At 28.0% G+C, this 22,056-nt stretch overlaps 1 protein-coding gene across 1 annotated transcript; it reads left to right on the top strand.

The window, feature by feature from the left end:
• Positions 1 to 12,147: 12,147 nt before the first annotated feature.
• On the top strand, positions 12,148 to 15,824 carry LOC101510927 (probable serine/threonine-protein kinase PBL23). The gene is made up of 5 exons (XM_004500084.4): positions 12,148 to 12,614; positions 13,312 to 13,493; positions 13,612 to 13,801; positions 14,391 to 14,782; positions 15,014 to 15,824. Exons 1-5 carry the CDS (start codon positions 12,491 to 12,493, stop codon positions 15,434 to 15,436), a joined length of 1,311 nt encoding a protein of 436 aa, XP_004500141.1. The 5' UTR covers positions 12,148 to 12,490; the 3' UTR covers positions 15,437 to 15,824.
• The last annotated feature ends 6,232 nt before the right edge of the window (positions 15,825 to 22,056 follow it).

The following is a 22,056-nucleotide window of genomic DNA, read 5'->3' as shown; positions in this document are numbered from 1 at the left end:
CCTAATCCTATCTTATCATGTCACATGCTTTCAATAATTCATCGTAATATAATCATTTTTGCAACAACAATTTTTTCTTCCATATTAACTTTGCAGTCTAACTTTCACTTCAATACAACATCACAACAAGTATTTATAACTATGTGGTAGAAAATTTACATAACCTGGCGAGGTTTTTCTATAAAAAATTACACATGAAACACTATCCACCTCATCCACCCACTTGAATCTTATGGTTCACATTTGCCTCTAGCCTGCACATTGCATAGGGGTGCATTTTTCTTCATAGGACTAAAATCCCTCAATTTGGGAGAACTTAAAAAATGAATTAGAGGAGGACTTTGAAAAATTCTCCAAATCCTTTCCCTCTTTATAATACTACCAAAACAAGGAAAATATGAGTCATAAGCCTCTGCTTCCCCTCCCCTCCAAAAAATACTCCGCGGAAAAAGGTCAGGGATTCCCCTCTCCTCTCTAAACACCAAAACAAAGGCATACAAACCCAAAATATTTAAACCGAATGACTCAAGCTATGACATGGTCTCTAACTTTCACCACATCAAGAATCAGGGTACCTACTGCTAGATTTAATCCAAGATGCTTACACGAGAAAATACCATCCCCAATTTGAAAAAAACACAAATCAAAATCAGTAACTCATATTATGGATATGAATGTCAGCTACCCTAGCCGTTCAAAATTCGTTGACGAATATCGGATACTGATAGCATTTAATGACAACTAATTGTGCACAAAAATGAGATACTAACAAAGATCACAATATAAGATCCAAAAAAAGAAAATCACAATATTGATGAATCAATTTGCACAAGTTCTCACCATAGACTACAAAACAATTGGCCATACGAACCAAGTGGATAATTATACAGCAAAATAATACATTGCTGAGTTCAATTATACATTTGTCGACCCCCCCCCTCCAAAAAAAAAAAAAAAAAAAAAAAAGAAACAGAGAAAGAAGGACGATGGGTTTGCGAGGTAGGTGGAAGGAATCTTGGCTTCCTCTGTTTTTTTTTTTCGTTTCCTTTCCTTTCCAACGTGTACATATATATATATATATATTATACTTAAAACCAAACCCAAACCCAAACGAGTATCTAACAACCCTTACGCACCTCACTTCATTCACATCTCAAACTATTTTGATAAAATATATACTCTCGTCGCAACTCAATTGACAGATAAATTTTTTAGCAACCAAATATATTTTTAACAAAATTGTCCGATATTAAATTCATCGTAACGTAAATAAATTATTCTCCGACAAATAATTTTAATCCAATTTCCAAAAATATATTTTTGGAATTTAACTCACTAAATACCAAAAATTGAGCTAAAAGCCTAAGAAATTCAACACAAAATACCCCAAAATTGTATAATTTAGGATTTAAAAACTATGGGTCTTACAACAAGTATCTCCTTCACACCTTTTCTCTAGATCAAATCTTGATTAATTACAATCTTCATCTTTCAATATAGAAATAATTTTTACAAACACACTCAATCTAACATAAAAGATAGACTTGAGTTATAAATGATGCGTATGATAAAAGTGTTTGGGATCTTGAAACTTCTCAACACTTATTTGAGATAAATATAGACAAACTCAGTAAATGATGTGCCACAAATATTAGGAAAATGGTTGGAGTTTGCTTGAAGAGTTTTTGACTTGTTCTTACTTGATCTTCAATTAGTAGAAGATAAAAGGCTTTGAATATTCACCTTAAACTGAATATAGTCATTGGGCACACTTCCCAAGTGACGAATATGTTCTAAAACAATTAAACACGTGCTTATATTGTTATCCAGTACGTTATTGAGAAACGAATAACGTTCTTGCTTTTGAGTCTGATGGAAAACGTGAATGAGTGAGTAAGTGGGCTGTCAAATGTCAGTTTGTACTATTTCAAATCAGAATTATGCAGAGCTTTCTTTATAATAATGTAAGTACAATGTACTTGTTAACTACACAAAAAAACCTATTTTACAGCGATTTTCTTAAGTCATTTACAACGCTTTTTCAAAAAAATAAGCGTCGTAGCATCCAGCGCTGTAAAAAGATACAACAACGCTTTTTAAAATAAAAAAACGCTATAAAATAGATAGATATATTGTGCGCTTGTTATACTCGTTTTATAGCGCTTTTTAAAAATAGCGTTGTAAAATGTGTATTCAATAGATGCATTATTATGTACTTATTACAACGCTTATTTGAAAAAGCGTCGTAAAAGGTGCATTCAATAGATGCATTATTATGCTCCTATTACAATGTCGTCTTTTATTTTTTTTCAGAATCATTTTCATCAAAAATCAGTTCACACAATCATTTCACAATCAGTACACAACAACAGAACTATATAACTTTATAATTTTACATATTTACACAATCAGCTCACAACATATTTATATACATATTCACATATTGACAACAACACAGAACTATATACATATTCATATAACTACATATTCACAACTTTTCAAATGTGCCCTATTCATATACATATGACTATCAGAACTACACATAATAGAACTACCATATATTCATATAACTATCCCTTGCAGCATGTCATTTCCCACCAAATCAAAAAAAAAAAAAATCATTTCAATCACATACTGGCACAATTCTTTCTTTATTTCAATTAGATCTCTTTCAGAGTATGTTGGATTGAAATTGTCAAAGTACTGTGCGATATAAAAATTGAACATAAATAAGTTAGAATCAAATATATACATAGTTTATATATGAAAATCAAATAATAAAAATACCGTACCGTTTCTGGGGTTATAGTTTGATTCATATCAACAATCTCCTTTATGAATCGCAATATATAGTACCCACAATCGATGTTGTTAGTTTGACGTGGGCACTATAAAATAAAACATATAAGTCAATAAATATTTGTGCATTGATAGTAGTATAAGTTCAACATGCATTTTAGTGAAACAAAAAACTAATAAATACAATACCTGAAAAATAGAAGAACAGTAAGGTTACGACACAAAAATACGAACAAAGAAGAACATCGCATAAATACGAACTATTCATAGGAGAGTAGGGTTCGCAGAAACAAAGATGGTTCGCAATGACAAGGAAAATAAAGAGGAAACAAGCGTATGAAGTTTACGTAATGAGGGTTAGTAACAAGGCAATATTGTTTGTAGGGTCATTGAAAGAGCGTTGTAAAAGACCTTATTAACTTATTTTTTAAAAGTCTATTACAGCGCTCTTTGAAAGAGCAATGTAAAAGAGCTCATTAACTTATTTTTTAAAAGTCTATTACAGCGCTCTTTGAAAGAGCACTGTAAAAGACTTCCTTAACTTATTTTTTAAAAGCCTATTACAACGCTCTTTGAAAGAGCGCTGTAAAAGACCTCCTTAACTTATTTTATAAAAACCTCAAAGAGTGCTGTAAAAGACCTCCTTAACTTATTTTATAAAAGCACATTAGAGCGTTTTTTCAACATGCCCTTTAAAAGACATCTTAACTTGGTATAAAACAAAGCTTTGTGACCTCCTTATTTTTTTAAAGGATTTTATAGCGCTTATTGACAAAAGCGCTGTAAAAGACATCGTTATTTTACTTTTTAAAAGCCTATTACGGTGTTTTTTTAACAAGGGCTTTAAAAGACTTATTTAACTTAGCATAAAAATTAATTTTTTTTATCCAAAAATATGCAAGGTATTCCTCCTCTTACCATTATAGATTTCCAAAAGTCCACAAAATTCATTTTTTATTTTATTTTTTATGTTAACTCTCTTTAGATAAACTAATTCAAATGGAATTTATTTGGATTGATCAATCGAGAGATGTAAATATCAATTTTATTTTTTTTGAATTTATATTTCTCTTTATAAGTTCGGAGGTGTAAGAAGTATTTAAATTAACTTTACATATCCATATTGACTAATTTGGAAATATAAAAAATTGTAAAAAATTACAAGTTAGTAGTTATAGTTTTAGATTCAATCTGAACAAATCCTATATGATTAAGTTGTGAATGCTTAAATCAAATCTATACATAATTGTTGTGTTTCTTTCATCCCTATTTAAAAAAAATTCAAAAATAAAATAAAATAATACATACCGAAAAACTGGAATTTTCAGTATTATAAAATTCGGCGGAAGCGAAATTTCCAGTAAACAAATTGTATAATTGGAAATTTTAAAAATGAAATTTCATGTAGTTATTAATTGTGTATCAGAGTTTTAGGAAAAAATTTAATTTGCCGAATTTTTAGGCTAAAAATTTTACTTATCAGATTTTTGGTTGAGGGGTCAAATTTTAGAGTAATTTTTATTTATTTTTCTATCATTTACTGATTAAATTTTGAATTTTTAATAATTTGGGAGGGGGTATACGTACGTCCAATTAAGGAGGTACATAATCCATTTTTCGAAGTTTAAACCTTAATTACCCAGGCCTGTTGATGAGGTCCAATAAACCGATTTTTAATTTGGGATAGTCCGTTTATTCATATTTTGTAATGTTTCGTTTTATTTTATTTTAAAATAGACTAAATTGTTTTGTGACAAGTGTTGATTTTTTTATTTTTTTTTTAACTATTAACAACACTTAATAAAATTGAATCCATTTTTACTTAAATAACGTCTTTTTATCTATGTTATTGATGTACATTATTTTTCTAAAGTTTAACTCCTACAAAATATCGATTTGTTAAATTCAATTTATGTAAATAAAATTTAAAAATTTAATTAATAATCTCTATAGAATAATCTTACACACATTTTTAGTCTCTAGAGTTAAGTTAACACGTGTGTGTTTTGTTTAGTTTAGTTTGGCAATATTATTTTTACTTTATTTGTAATTTTTGTAAATAAACAAATGGGAAAAAACCAATAGAAATCTGAAGAAAAAATATAGGGTGTATTGAAAATTTGTAGATTTTTATTTTCTTGTTTAGAAGAAGATCGATGTGAGTATATAAGTCAAAGATTCATGCTATTTGGTTATGTATTTGAGTGAACATTTTATTTAGTTTAAAGAAAAATATGATGATGAAGATTTTGGAGAAGATGATGAATATGTTTGTAGGTTATTATTTTTTTATTTTAATAAAAATTTATTTTAAAAATACAATTATAAATAATAAATTTATGTGGTTTGCCACCACAACAGTTTTTTAAAAAAAGATAAAAAAATTTGGTTAATTTGTGAGTATTTTAAAATATAAAATACTTAAATAGAAAAAAAGATAAAATAATAAATTGTTATAAATAAATAAGACTAATGATCTATAATGTAATTATATTAAAAAAAAAAGGATCTATAGTATAACTTTTCTTAGAAAATATTTTAATTTTTTGTACATGTAAACTTATTCGTTTTATTTAATATTAATTATAATAAATATAATTTTGTTTTTAATTTTATTGTGATCAGAATCCTGTTTTCACACTTATTATCGATGGCACAAGAGACAACACATAGGAGTAATACAAGTTTTACAAAATACAATTTTTTCTTGCAATGATTGACCCAAATAAGCAAAAAGTAGATGCTAATATGCACTAGTAGAATTCAACGTGGTATAATTTAATATATAAGTGAATATAAACCAATAATAATAATAATAATGATAATAATAATAATAATAATAATAATAATAATAATAATAATAAAAATAATATAAAATTTTAAAATAATGTTATTTTTATTTTAGAGTAAAATATACTCAATTGTTTATGTATTTAAAGTTAAATATATTTTTAACACAATTTATACGAAATATATTAAAATATGAGACTTTTCGTAACATTTTACAATTTTAGAGATGCAATTCTTATTTTTAATATTTTTTTAAATGTGAAATTGGTTAATCAAAGTTTTTTTTTTTATAAATTTTACTGAAGTGTTCTTTTTAATAATATATTTATTAAATAGTTTTGTAGTTATTTATTGTTAAAGTTGTATATTTAACTATAATATGTTTTTAATTTTATATAATTTATATTAGTTTTGAAACATTATATTTATAAATCCATTTGCTTTTTGACATTTTCAATTTTATATGTTCATTCTCGAATCTCACCGTATATCTAAGCATGCACTAAATGATATTGCGTATCTTGCGGTTTATTATAACATTCATTCATGAACGGTAGTTTGTTAAAAATAATATTCATAATAATATTCAAAATATTGAAACAATTATTCATGTGTTCAAATATAGATGATATATATAAAAAAAATGCTACAAATCAAAATTAAAATTTCTTAAAATTCAAAAACTTTAAATAATAATAATAATGTTTTTTACATAAAAAAATGTTAGTTACACAAAATTGTCAAGTCAAATAAAAATTCAATACATGATGTAACCAAATCTTATAGTTCTGATATTTTGGATGAAGAATAGTTTCAACTACTTTAATTGTTGTTTATCTAAATAATTAAAATGTAAAATAAAATTTTCAAATAATTATTTGACACGGTCAAAAAACTTCAAGAGTGGGTTGCAAAAAATTATAGATAAAAAAAAACTTGTGGATGTTTAAGACATATAAAATTTTAAGTGAATAGTGAAATAATTATAAATTATTCATTTCCAAATATTTAATATTATTCATTTTTTATTGTTTTAATTATAATTTATGTTTTTTAAATTGTATAAAAAAAATATTATGAGAGACACATTCAACATCATAGGAAAAACTCACCTCCTATGCAATAATAATTATATATAATTTTGAACAATAATTGACGATAAAAAAACAATATTATTGAAGTATCTATAAACTGAGAATGTGTCACAAATAAGTGTAGCTTAATTGTAGCTTGATCTATCACAAATAAATATAGCTTGATTGTAGCTTGATGTGTCACAAATATTTTATTTTTTGTTGTCAAATTAGTAAATATTGATATAAATGTTATAAATATATTTTTCCCATTCTTGCTTAGACAAAATAGGAAACAATTTTTAGAAATACTTGTTTTGAAGGGACAGAATAGTAAAGTAGTTTAAAAGGGGATTTTCCTATTTTTTATGGAATGAAAGTATTATTAACAATCTTATTAATATATATTTTTCACAAGTATTCTTTTATTAATTGATATTTATAGAGACTCTTTTAAATTTTATCAAATGAAAAAAAGTGTCTTTTGAAGAGTTTACTAAAGAGTTTGTTGCTATCACTCTTGTTGATCAAAAAAAAAGTTGCTCTACTTTTGTTTTCAAATATTTTGTCTAATTCATCTTTTTGAAATGTTGAACAAATAGATCATATTCATTATTTACCATAAAGTGAAAATGATGACTAGTTATTAGCTAATAGAATAGTGCTTACTTTGAAAGGGGAAAAAAGTGTCTCTCGTCTGTTAGCTTCAATTTTCTCTAAAACATGTCAAGGTGTCTACCCTTTCCTCCACCAAATTATGTGAAGAACGGCTTTGGAGGTGAGGCACTCCAAGAACAATTGGAGGTTAGTTTTAACATTTTATTAATCATCATTATATAATAATACATTATTGTGTTGAGAGGAAAATATTTGAAAGTCTATCAAAAAATTTCATTTTTCATTTTTGTGCTTCACTTATTATTTTATGTGAGAAAAGTATATCGGTAAACACGAATATACTTTTATTTTAAATTACATAATTATTTTTTTTATTTTGTAAAATATAATCTTTAAGTGCAAGCAAAAAAAGTCTCCAATACATGAGTTCTACTCAATTATGTGTCTTATAGAACTATAAATTTAATTTGATGAGTGTGTAGTAAAAAGTGCGGTAATAGCATTATATTATCAATTATCAATTATGTAACACCCTAAATTTGATAATAAACTATTTTATTAATTAAAAAGAATTTTAAATAATTTATTTGATTTTAAAATTATTTTAGAATATATATTGATAAATTTTGTGAGTAATTTTCGTTATAGGGATATTTTCTATGATGTGCTGGTTTGATAGATATTATATTTAATGAGCAATATAAATAATAAATAATTTACTTTATTATTTTATATATTTTTATAAAAATAAAAGTATTTTAGTGTAATATTTTAAAGAACAAGATTTTATATGATTTTAAGTGTATATGTGAGTTGGTAATTAATATGATAGTAATATGTTTTTATATACTGATTATTTTAATTACTCTAATTTATAAAATATTAGTAATGTTTGGAAAACTAAATGGTGTTTGGAGGAATATTAAAAAAGAGATTAAATAATTATTAGTTTATTTTAACAAAATAAAAATAATAATAGTAAAATATAAGTAAAGAACCTTAATTGTTAATAATTATTAGTCTATGAACCTTAATTGTTAATAAAATAAAACAAATCAAAGAAGGGAAGGGAGTTGGAAGGGCAGCCGTAAAACCAAAGAGCAAACACAACAATAACCCTATCATTTGACACCGGTGATGTTCCAGAAAACTTTCTCTATTTTCGCTCAAATTTGAGTATGTTATTTCATTCATTTAACTTGTCAATTAAACATAATTTTTCAGTAAGTCCGATTTGAGTGAAACTAACGCCATAACGACCGTGTGAAAAGTGGCTATATTATACACTGATTGGTTTTCTGATTTATGGTAATTTTTTTTGGCCGATTTTCAAATTTAGTTTTTAGAATATCCCCTCATAATTTATTTTTGACGTTTACCCATAAACTGTCGAGTTAGATCAGTTGAAGGACAAAGAGTCAAAGAGCAAAGACTGTTTGGGCATCAAATCATATTCATAGGTGAAAGCGTCGAAATAAGGTAAGGGGTGAGAGAGCGTTTGAATTCATGAGTATAATATATTGTGAGATGAACGGGAAAACCGTATTTCCCAACGATTCATCCGGGGCTCGCTACGTATGGCAGTAGCCCTTTGGTAATAACATATATCAACAGTGCAAATATATGATGGTGGAGACTCACACTTTAGAGGAATATTGTTGATTCAAGTGGAAGTGGTTAAGTATCACAACGACAAAAACAATGTAAATATTGGCTATATAAGAGAGGACAATCATATACCTAATGCTTTAAAGTTTTGGGTGAAGATGTGTTAAAGTCTCTTATGATCCTAAATCATTTGACCCTTGATGCTCTCGCGAGCCCTTGAACTCTCGAACATCTGATATTAGTACTTTTGGTTTGATCAAGGAAAATAAAGTTCTTAGTATGTGTTGTGGTTGCAACTTTGTCTGATCTTCTACATCATAAAAGAAATGTTATATTGTAGAAATGTTATTTATACAAAGTTCTCTTTCCTAGGGACCTAACTAGTGCCCGACTACAATATGTCAAGTTACACTGTGAAGTATGAGATGTAGAAATTTGATGGAAGAATCATATTTGCCTTGTGAGAAATTCAAGTCAATGTTGTGATACAATCATGATTATACAAGATGTTGATTGACACAAGTTCATTGATTGGCATTGATTCAAAGTGTGTTGTGAGATTATGTCGAATGCTGAAGAACTTCTAGACAAAGCAAGAATGGAGGTTGCACCATAAATTTTCAATTGAGTTTTTAACATGTAGAACAAATTATTGGAGTGATTTAACTTCAAGTGGAGTATACTTTTTATGGTGGAGTATACTAGTTCTTTTAATCTATGATTATCGGTATAGACAATAGATGTCGAAGATGCATCATTTTCAATCAAGGTGGAGATTGTTAGAGTTAGCTCAATAGACCATCAATTTTTTCTTCTTTATTATTTGTATCATAAGTACACTTACTATTATTTATATAATAATAGTAATATGAGTCATTTTAATTTATTATGTGAATTCATTTAAAGCATAATAAAGTCCTTATAATAATTAGTTTGTTTAATGGAACATTAAGTGTGACATAATCGTGATATTCCATTTAGCATAATGACATTATTCTTAAACTGTCTTTAGTCAAGTTTTACTTTTAAGTTAGACAACAATAATGCATAGAGACTATTACGCAAGTAGACTGATTGTCATGTCTCATGGGTCATGAATATGAGATATCAAGTGCTCACATATTTTTTATATTATATTATTATCTAATAATAATTATTTTATTATATTAATTATAATAAATATTATTTTTAAATTTATAATTTTATATATATAAATAAATGTGTAGACAGAAAAATTTTAATTTCATTGCGAACAAAAATGAGAATTTAAATTTTATAACCACTATAAAATAAAAATGAGTGTAAATTTTCGCTCGATTAATCGAGTGCGAGATGGAAGAAATTTTTTTTACTTCGGTCAATTTAATTGCCTTGCCTAATTATGATGTGATATTAATGCATTAGGATAATACAGTACTAAGTAGTAATATGTTGGATTTAATTGTTATTTTATAAAATAGTAATTACTTTTTTTATAGTTAATTGAAATAAGAAAAACTAATTATCCCTCCCTGTCTCCAAGGCAAATCACTGTAACCAAAAAAGTATCTCAAATAGGCAAATAGAGCTAACGTAAGGGAAACGTCGATTATTTAGAATATGAAGTACTACTGTTTAAGTTGTTCTGAAATTAATAAATTAACAAAACTAATAAATAATTGTTGATGTTTGATGCTAGCTTTTACTACATCATTCTAGTTTTTTGTTGAGGATGGGTTTGAATTTTAAGTTTTCACCATTTTAGCAAGCTTCGGTGAGAGAATCTCACCTTCCAAAATAAAATCGATTTAATGCCTTAGAGATTCGAGCAAATAGATACGGAAAATTTTACTAAATACTCTCATATTTATAGAAAAAATTAAATTTTATGTACTCAACGAAGTGTTTCAATTTTTTTTTTGAAGTATATACATATATTTTGAAAAGAATAAAAAAACAAATCTGAAATACAAAATTTATGTTTTGAAAAATTTTAAAATAATTTCGAATACACAAAATTTAAAATTTTTAAAATACATTTAAGATGCAAAAAATTTCAAACTCAAATAATAATAAATTATATATATCACCTTAAAATTAAAGGCATGCTGAGCATGGATAATATTCTAGTTTAATCTATAGTTTAGGTAATAATTAGAGAGAGAAAAATGAAGTAAACCATAATAATGGTCTTTGAATATCTCAGACATTGCCACCAATGTCCCTGATCAATCAAATTTATAAATTGATCCAAAGTATGTATTTTGTTAGTTAATTTTTAAGACTATATTGATTAACGAAAAATTCATTTTATATACAATTAAACTAGTTAAATAAAAATATATTCAAAAACTAAAATAATTAACAAAAAAAACATATATATGTATATTTATATTTTATTTTAATACATCAAAGAAATATTGTGACAATGACTCAAGCATTTAGAAATCAAAATAACTATTTTCTCAACAAAAAAAAGTATTATTAGGCATTGTCTTTTTTCTTTTTACAAGACTATATTTACTAGTAGTTTGCTAGATAGAAATGAAAAATATGTAAATAAAGAATAATTTGCATGGACGGTAGTAGACAAGTTGAAAATGTTAGAATTACAATTCTCACAAGTTTTACAATTTTCACAAGTCACACAAGTTTTTAGAACTTCACACAATTCAATCAAATAAAATATATTCATTTTACTATTTTCATCTTTGTCGAAAACTTTTTTCTTGAATTTTTTTTCAATTTTCTTATATTTAAACATTGTATCACTTCTAAAAAATACACATATTAATTAAAACAATTCATATTTAAAAAATAGTATCACACTATATCAATGGTTAACATGTAAAAGTTTGTTAACAGGTAGTAATTGAGTTGTTAACTAGATGTTAGAGTATATTATATTAATTCTAAGAAAAGGAGAACAAATCTAGCAAATTGAGCAGACACGTGAGAGAAGAGATATACATAGTTAGAGGGGGAATATGCGAAAAAAATTTAAAAATACAAAAGATATCGTGGTCCCTGTCCGCCCGAGAAGATCCGCCACTGCTTATATCATATAAATCAAATATTTTTTTAATATGACTGTGATTGGCAATTGGTGTCAAAACTCTTTTAGATGTATATATAAATTAAGTCTTATGTTATATACGTTCAACCATATAAGATAGCATTATTTATTTTTAGTTCGGTTCATAAAGGAGACATCCTCTATATTAGGTGAAAAATCATGTGAGAGATAACACATAACATGTTATAAAATCCTACATTGTTGTGACAGATAGATTATAGGTAATGAGAACCATAGTTTAACATGAATGACTCATTTTGTTTATTTTTGGTTTAGCAATTTTGACCAAGTCTTGATGTCCTTTTTCCAAACTCAAACATGCCATTGAAGAAAAACAAAAACAAAAAATACCACGTTGAATTGAAAAGATTCTCTTGAATCTTGAATATCAACGTGGTATTTTTTGCAAGAACATCTAAAACAAATTTTTAAAGGGGTTTATTGAATTTATACAAGGTTGTTCATGCTAATAGATTATGGGTTTGGAAATATTAAGGTTTTATAATTGTTGGGTTTGATTAGATTGAAATTTTGTTTAAGGTTGAAAATGAGTTGTTTTCATTGTTGTACGTCACAAAAGAGAATCAACAAGAGGTCATTGAAGAAAAGCATTAAGCAATATCATGATGCAAAAACTCTAACCTCATTTGCCAATATCTCTTTTAAAACTGGTAACTAATTCTCCCAATTTTTATGTTATGTTATGGTAACCTTCCTCATTATTGCATAATATTTATTTTTTAGGATTCTTGATCTTATTTTGGGATGTAGGGTTCTGAATTTGTGGTTTTTTTAATAATTTTTTGTTGTATAACAATTTAATGTATATATTATGCATGCATTGAGCTTAATGTTGTTTGGGTTACAATTACAAATTTGTGCTAGTTTTAACCTAATTCTCTAAATATTGTTGTCTCAATTGCTCATCAGCGTTAGGTTTAAGGGGAAGGATCAATGTTTGATCCTCACAAAACACACTCTTAGAGAACGGTGAAGATCTTTAAGTTGCGACCTAAGCATCTGATTGAATATTAATCTTATAGACGGTCTAAAGGACCAAAACTTGTGGAAATGCTCTATAGAACGATTGGGGTGCCAAAGGCCTTAATTTCGGTGTTTTTCAATCCATAAAAATATATGTAATGGTAGCACAATCACAATAGGCTTGATCAACAACTTTTTGTTGATTTGGTTCATAGGTTTTATAAACTTCATAAAAATATAATAACAACTATAATGAAAAGAGAATGATGCAAAATGCTAAAGTTCATACTTTTAGAGTCTATTTCAAATAACCTTCAAAAGTTTTTTTTTTTCTGAGACATAAAATACCTTAGCTGAAAACTTGAACAAATTTTATGATTGTAGATAGTGGCAAGAGAAGGTTCATAGCAGATGAGATAGCAAAGCTTGGAAAAGGAAATGTTACCTCTAAGATTTTCTCGTATCGCGAACTATGCGTCACAACTCAGAATTTTCACCCTTCCAATATGATTGGAGAAGGAGGTTTTGGAAGAGTTTACAGAGGAAGGATTGCAACCACAAATCAAGTATATCACTTCAACTTCTCTTTTCAAATTTTCAATACTTATGTTGAGGAAAAAGCATATTCATTAAGGCTGTGACTTGTGAGTAACTTCTTAAGTAAGTGATTTTGTTACATTTCAGGTTGTTGCTGTGAAACAACTTGACAGGAATGGATTTCAAGGGAACAGAGAATTTCTTGTAGAGGTTTTGATTTTGAGTCTTTTGCATCACCCTAACCTTGTAAACTTAGTAGGATATTGTGCTGAAGGTGATCAGAGGGTTTTGGTATATGAATACATGGCTAATGGTTCCTTAGAAGATCACTTGCTTGGTAAGTAAATGTAATTTTTAACAATTATGTTGTTTTCTTTCAATGCATGACAGCAAAAATCTAGAATTTCCTTCTACATAGAAGATATGTAGCACCGACACTTTTGATCAAAGGCGTGTATCGGTGTCTGACACTGATACAATACCAACATCTTCATTATAGTCAATTAATTCATTTTCTCAAATTATTACTAATGTCGACGTGTCAGTGTCGTATCCAATATATGTCTCAGCTTCATAGCTTATAAGATGATATGAGCACATTGGATCATCATGGTGTTAATTTAATTACTAATTACAATATATAGCACTTTTTACTTTCACTTTTTAGTTATAAAATTGTCTCCTTATTTTCACTTTATTTTTGTATCTTTGTACAGAAACTATATATGATGACATTTGTAATTAAAAATACACAAAAATATGAAAATACAATATGTTTATGAAACCAAACATGTCCTTAGCATTTTGATGCATCATGGCATAGTGGTATGAAGTCACCATAAAATTCTAACTCAACATTTTGAAGCATGACAGTATCATTACTAATGAGAATAAAAAATGTTGTCTAACAATAAAATGATTATCAGAATTAACTGAGGAAAGAAAGCCTTTGGATTGGCAAACTAGAATGAAAATAGCAGAAGGAGCGGCAAAAGGACTTGAATATTTACACGAGGAAGCGAACCCACCAGTGATATACCGCGATTTCAAAGCATCAAATATACTATTAGACGAAAACTACAATCCAAAACTTTCTGACTTTGGTCTTGCAAAGCTTGGTCCTACAGGCGATAAAACACATGTATCAACCAGAGTGATGGGAACTTACGGCTATTGTGCTCCCGAGTATGCATTGACAGGACAATTAAGTACAAAATCAGATGTGTATAGTTTTGGAGTCGTGTTTTTGGAGATCATCACAGGAAGAAGAGTCATTGACAATTCAAGACCATCAGAAGAGCAAAATTTAGTCACTTGGGTATGTCTTTAAACCTTTCTTATGTATCAAAAATCACAACTAACACACAGAGATCAAATTACACTTGTGTAGTACTTGAAAACTTTTACACCATTTTATTATATTTTACTAGATACTTGTACTTAAAAATTATTCGTTAAGTTGAATGTTACTTTCATATAGATTATATCTATTAAAATTTAAGCTAATTTAACATGATTCGTTATGTGATTGATGTTTCTTCTTTTTCAGGCACAACCTCTACTTAGAGACAGAAATAAATTCAAACAAATGGCAGATCCATTGTTAGAAGATAACTACCCTATAAAGGGTCTATACCAAGCTCTAGCTGTTGCAGCAATGTGTCTCCAAGAGGAAGCTGATACTCGGCCTTTAATAAGCGATGTAGTTACAGCTCTTGAATTCTTAGCAAGGAAGAAAGAAGATGGTGAAGAACAAAATACAAAAGAGAATTTTGCTTCTCAAGGCGAAAATGGTAATGAAGACAATAAATCTAATGTAGTAAATGATGAGGAGGAGGACGAGGACGAGGACGAAAACGATGATGATAAAGAGGATGAGGATGAGGATGGTGATGATAATGAGGATGAGAATGATGATAGTGATAATGAGAATGAGAATGATAATGAGGATGATAAAGGTAATACAAGATAGTGAATGGAAAAGTGAAACTTCAAATGAAAACCTTCATTTTCTCTTCTAGTGGAAGGTGTGGTCAAAAAAACCTTTACAAACTCATAGTTTGATGCAACCTAAAAGGATCACAAGAAAAAAAAAACTATACCTCAATATTCATACATGAGAATCATTGCATGTATGTTTCAAGTTTCAATACCTATATGCCAAAATCTTAATGAAATGCCATTCAATTTTATGAGTTAGCTTATGGCTTGTGTAGGATATTAAGCATGGTAATAATGCTTATATCTGAGAACATGATGGCTAGGTTAAGATGCTTGTACTAATTCTTGTATCTGTAATCAAATCAAAAGATCATAAACTTAACTCAATACTTTTTCTCAATATTATAATAGGGTCTTAACCAATGCATGAAATATAATTTGTTTGAATCAACATGTTTATAAAATCTTATGTTTTATTAAGACAATTTCATAAATATGAGCATCATTTCATTGACAATGAGAAATATACTATGGGTCTGTTTGCTACATACTTTAAAAGATATTATATTTTAGAGATTTAAAAAAAAGATGAGAAACCATTTTGTATTTACTTATTGTAGTGAAAATTACTTTCTTTTAAAAAATAGTTATTAAAATGATTTTTTTAAACTATTGAAAACAATTTTTCAAAAAATTGGTGGTTTAGAATATTTTCAAATTTTCATTTTATTTAAAAAATGTAACAAATAGATGTAAACTTTCATAAGTGATTTTATAAAAAAGAAAGTGATTATTTTACCAAAATGTTTAACGAACACACTCTAAAACTAATTAAAAAAGTAAGTTATAATGTGTTTAATTTTATAATTTTTGCGATCATTTATATTTCTCCGAAAAAAACTAAAACGTCAAAATGGGATGTCCATTAATCTAACAAATTAATTGAGGCTACATTCTCCTTAATACTTTAATAAAATGTCTAATTTAAGTTTATAAAAAATATTATAACTAACAAAAAATTAAAAAAAAAAAAATGTTGTGTGCAGAAAGCAAGTAGCACAGTATCAAAAAACCAGAATAAAGCCATAATCTTCACCAAACATACAAATAATTAAAAAGGTTGATTTTGATTATCCAACAACAAAAATCAGAATATTATATTTCATGAACACAAACATTCATCATTGTAATTTATAAATTGAAGAAAAAAAAATCAAACATAAGAATAGATTTTGCTAAAAAAAAGGAAAAATGTAGAAAGGGAAATATCAAAACTCGTGTTAATTACTGTTAACACCAGCATCACTTATATTTTGTTAATTACTGTTAATTATGTATTTTTAGAAAGAAAAAAAATAGAAAGCAACAACATTAGACTAGGCCCATTACTTTTTTGAAATGAGGAATATATAAAATGAGAAAATTAAAGGTTATATTTTATCAAAATTCATAATTGATTATAATGTATCTATAGTATCTACATTTAATTTGTCATTGATTGATTGTGATTATTCATTTTATTTTCTAAATTTAGTTGTTCACTTTAAAGGAACTAAACTCTCATTAGACTAACTTCATTTTAATTCTTTCATTAATTTTGAGTTTAGTTAGAATAATTGAGATGTGATATTTTGTTAATTTTTCCTTGAGACACTTAAGCTAGGACAATTTGATCAACTTAATGCTGAAATAATGAGATGAGTTATCTTGTTAATCGTAATTTGTGACAGATGAGTTGAGTTGTGACAAGTTGGTGATTTTATTTTTGTACTTAATAGTTTTTTCTTTCATTAAATCAACAATATCTTTTTATCAAATTATTTTATTGTAACAAAACAATTTTCTTTAAAAGTAATCAATACCCAAACATTTTATATTCAAGAATTATATAGTTTTGATTCTCCATCGTACCAGAAGATACGTATGGCAAGAATTCATTCTTGTAAAAAACAATAATACATTTTTTTTTCTCTCTATTAAGTACAATTTTATTTCAAAATCATTTTCATAAATAAAAAAGTTATATTGGCATTTAAATAATAAAAAAATAAGTATATTTAAGTTAACATAAATTTTGCACAACTAATTATAAGTAACTGTTTTTTAATGGATAGTGTAACCTTGTAGAGTACTAATATCTTTTTTAATCATAATCGACGACACAACAAGCCAAAATAACATATTGTAGGCAACCCTTCATGATTCTATATTTTTCTAGGTATCGGGCTTGATTCTCGTAGAAGACAAAAACTTTCTAATTTTTAACTTCCATAAATAATAGTGTTAGTTAGAGGGATTAGACTGCTAAAAAAGGTTGACATTGTAAGGCTACTAGTGAGGTGTCAGACTTTATCATTTCAAGGATGATATCTTATTTTGAGAGGCCAAGATCAGAAAACCAAGATTTGAAGTATTTATCACCTTCATTTGGAAGAGATAAAGCTTTTGAGAAGAACTATGTAGTGAGTTCAATTTTGTGTTCCATTAATAGTGGAGAGAAGAACATTATGACCATGATGTTCCTTGACTGTGAAGGCAACATAGAACTTTCTTTCTGATGAGGAGAGGGTAGTGTAGCTCAATAAGAGAGACAAATTTTGTCCATTCCTAGATGTTAGTGTATTCACAAAGGTTCCATTCATCCTTGTTATTTTTGAGTTTTAAAAAACTATTTAAAATTCACAAATTAAGCGGTCGAAAATATTACTGGGTTGAGTCGCGGAGTCGCTCTCTTTAAGACGTTTCTCGTCATTGTCCAAATTGTGCAAAACAGACTATCAACCACGAAGTCCCCAGGATAAAACAGCTCAGATTCACTGTATTGGAGTTCCACTGCATCGTAGAAAATCGTTTCTAGAATTACACCCTCAATATGGTAGTTAAAGTCACTCTCAATATGACGATTAAAATCACTCACAATATGGTACTATGACCATTCATAACTATGGCATAATAACCGCTCAAAAAGAATTACGACATAATAACTGTTCTAAAAATAAAGGGACTACGACATAGCAATCGCTCTAAAAATCAAAGGGACTACAACATAACAACCGCTCTAAAAATCGAAGAGACAACGGTACAAAATCGCTAAAAATCGAAGGGACTACAACATAACAACCGCTCTAAAAACCGAAGAGACAACAGTACAAAACCGCTCATAAATATCGTCGGGACAGAAAGAAAGGGGAGAAGTGGCTCGAAAATTAGGTGAGCAGGATATAAAAGGGAGAAAAGAGAAAGTTGGGAAATGCATCCAACTTTGGTGTACTTTTCACAATAGTTTGAAACTCATTATATAGTGATGAAAGCAAACTCATATACATTTTCTAACCAATATGAGACTTTAATATTTACAGAGTTGAAAACTACTCAAAATATGAGAGTTTTCAAATGTGGGACTTCAAAAAAAAATTATTTTCAATGTGGGACTTGAATTTTAAAAAACAAGTTTCTTTCCACTTGAATTTACAAAAAATATTTCTTTCCAACGTGGGACTTGAATTTTAAAACAAGTTTCTTTCCATTTAAATTTACAAAAAATATTTCTTTCCAATGTGGGACTTGAACAAATTTTTAAATTCACACAATAACATACTTATGTTCCAACAATCCCCCACTTGAATTTAAAAAAATGTTTCTTAAATAGCGTCAAACGCTTTTTTAAGATCATGCATAAACAAAGGTATTTCTTGACTTGAACATTTGCATAATAAGTAAGATTCAAATTCAACAAGAGTGACTCGTAGTCTTGAACTCTATCTCTGACATCAAACCCACACATAACCTTTTCATAAGGTGTATTCTCAAAAGTCCGTGCATTAATAGCCCTGCACGTGTATCCTAGAATAGTGAACGCTCTAGGAATTCTGCCATGAAATTCCATAGGAAGCGGCCCCATTTCCACATTCAATAGGTGAGTCTATCAAGAGTACTTCTGTAGCTAGGTACTCCATCCACATAGAGTATAGATCTCATTAAGAGTTTCTATTACATCATCCTACCATCGCTTCAGGAATCATGTTTCTCATATTTATAATATCATGTTCATCTCATGTTACTTCACGACTTGTTATTACCCATTGAACCTAATTCTTGGGATCTCAGTTTTTCTAACACATTCACCAGTGTAATTAAAAAGTTTAACACTTAGATCATATGGTGTGCAAGTAGGTTTACAGTCAAAGTATTTATATTTTTTTAGGATTGTTTCAACATAGTGAGACTGATCCAAAGAAATTCATTTTTCTAACCTAGTAATCTTGATTTCAAGGATTACATTCGCTTCTTTGAGATCTTTCATATCAAAGTTGTTACACAATAATGATTTCACAATATTTACAGCATGAATGTTTGAATCAAATATGAGTAAATCTTCTACATAGAGACATATGATAGTGCAAATTCCATTTTCAAATTTGTAGTAAATACATTTGTCACTTTCATTCACTTTAAACTCATTCGATATAATAAAGTTATCAAACTTTTCATGTTATTTCTTAGAAGCTTGTTTAAGACCATACAAGGATTTATCTAACATACAGACCTTATATTCTTGTCCTAGAATTTCAAAACCTTCAGGTTGTTCCAAATAGATTTCTTCTTCCGAATCACCTTTTAAAAATGTTATTTTAACATCCATTTGGTGTATCACCAGGTCAAGAATAGTAGTTAGGGATATGAGTATTCTAATGGATGTTATTCTAGTGGTCGGTGGAAAAGTGTCGAAGAAATCTATATTTTATCTTTGTCTAAAACCTTTGGCTACAAGGTGTGCCTTGTATTTATCAATCATTCCATTGACTTTTAGTTTCTTTTTCAATATTCATTTACAACCTATTGATTTGCAACAAGAGACAAGTATACTAAATGTCAGGTCCGGTTGTTTCTTGCAATAAATCTACATCCAAAGATGACAAAGCTTCTTAAGGATTTGCAGGATCCTCTTCTAAAGTATAGGTCGCATATTTGGGTCCATAATTTTTAGCAACTCTGACTCTCTTACTTCTTCAAGTTTCTGATTCGCCTTGTTTGGTGCTTATAGATATAGGAACTTGACTTGATTCACAACCCCCACTATTTCTCCATTTGAAAGGGAGTTTATTTTCATAGAAGTCAACTTCATTTGACTTTATGATCAATTTTACATTTTGTTCATAAAACATATACGATTTGTTCCTTACCGCATACCCAATGAATTCTCATTCATATGCTATACTGGTGAGTTTAATTCGCTCGGGATCGAAGATTCTAACATAAGCCAGACCGCCCCATGTTTGAAAATAAGACAAATTCAATTGTCTTTTCTTCACTATCTCATAAGGAGATGTTTTGTTTTTAGATTTAAGAACTCTATTCAAAACATAGCAAATAAACAATATTTTTTTTATACACCAATGAGATGAAGCATTATAGTTAAGCATACTAGCAACAACGAGTTCAATAAGATTTATATTCCTTTTTTTTTTCAACTTTATCATTCACTTCAAGTTATTACGGTGCAGTTGTTCCATGTATAATTCCAGATAATTTATAAAACTCATTAAATAAACTATAATCATACTTGGAACCTCTTAATCTTTATACTAAATTGATTTTCAATTTCAGTTACAAATATTCTTAACATGTCAAGCGTTTCACTTTTATTTTTCATTTCTTGTTAACGTCTCATCAAGTTCACATATATCAAAGTGTAATAAATCGAAAAATTCATATTCTCTAACTACAAATTCATGTGAACTCTTTGTTATTTTATTTTGACTATAAAAATCACATTTTTCAAAGTCATTTGAAAATAACTTTGGAATTAAACATAAGTTGTTTAACTTTGAAATCATATGTGTTCACATCACAGAGTATAACATGTTAAAAATTAAAATCACACAACATATATGCAAAAATAGACATTTTATTGATTTCAACATTCAAACATAAAGAGACATATTTAATTTAAATATATCATGAGTGACGTACCTTAATATATGATCTCATGAGTTATCTTCTAAATTTTACGGGAGTGTCCCTCCACGGATCTGTCATTGGTCATCTGATACTCTGGGTAGCAGCTCACAACTTACTTATTCAGAATATCTCAAACATCTCTAGCATTATTGTTGGAACTGTAATAGATATGCAGATCATCAACAGTTTCATTAAGAATATAATTCTTATCATTATTCTCCAATGGATTAATTCTTCAGCTTTCTTATCATTTTATGTTTGCTTCAAACTGAAACAGTTTATTGAAATCAGAGGCAACAAAACCAAATCCAATAATCTCTTTGGTTGACATGACATAAAGAAACGTCTTAAAATTGTTATTTTTGAGTTTTAGAAAACAATTTAAAATTCACAATTTATGCCACCGAAGATATTATTGGGTTAAATCGCGAACTAGGTCGCTCTCTTTAAGACATTTCGCTCTCTTTAAGACGTTTCGAGGTACTGCCCAAATTGTGCAAGACATACTATCAATCACTAAATCTCCAGGATAAAACAACCCAAATTCATTGTATCGGAGTTCCACTGCACCGTAGAAAACTGTTCTATAATTACACCCTCAATATGGCACTTAAAGTCACTCCCAATATGACGATTAAAGTCACTCACAATATGGTACTATGACCATTCATAACTACGGCATAATAACCG

The sequence above is a fragment of the Cicer arietinum genome, chromosome 5, assembly GCF_000331145.2.
Source record: "Cicer arietinum cultivar CDC Frontier isolate Library 1 chromosome 5, Cicar.CDCFrontier_v2.0, whole genome shotgun sequence".
Lineage (NCBI taxonomy): Eukaryota > Viridiplantae > Streptophyta > Magnoliopsida > Fabales > Fabaceae > Cicer > Cicer arietinum.
This window is presented reverse-complemented; position numbering and strand designations above follow the sequence as displayed.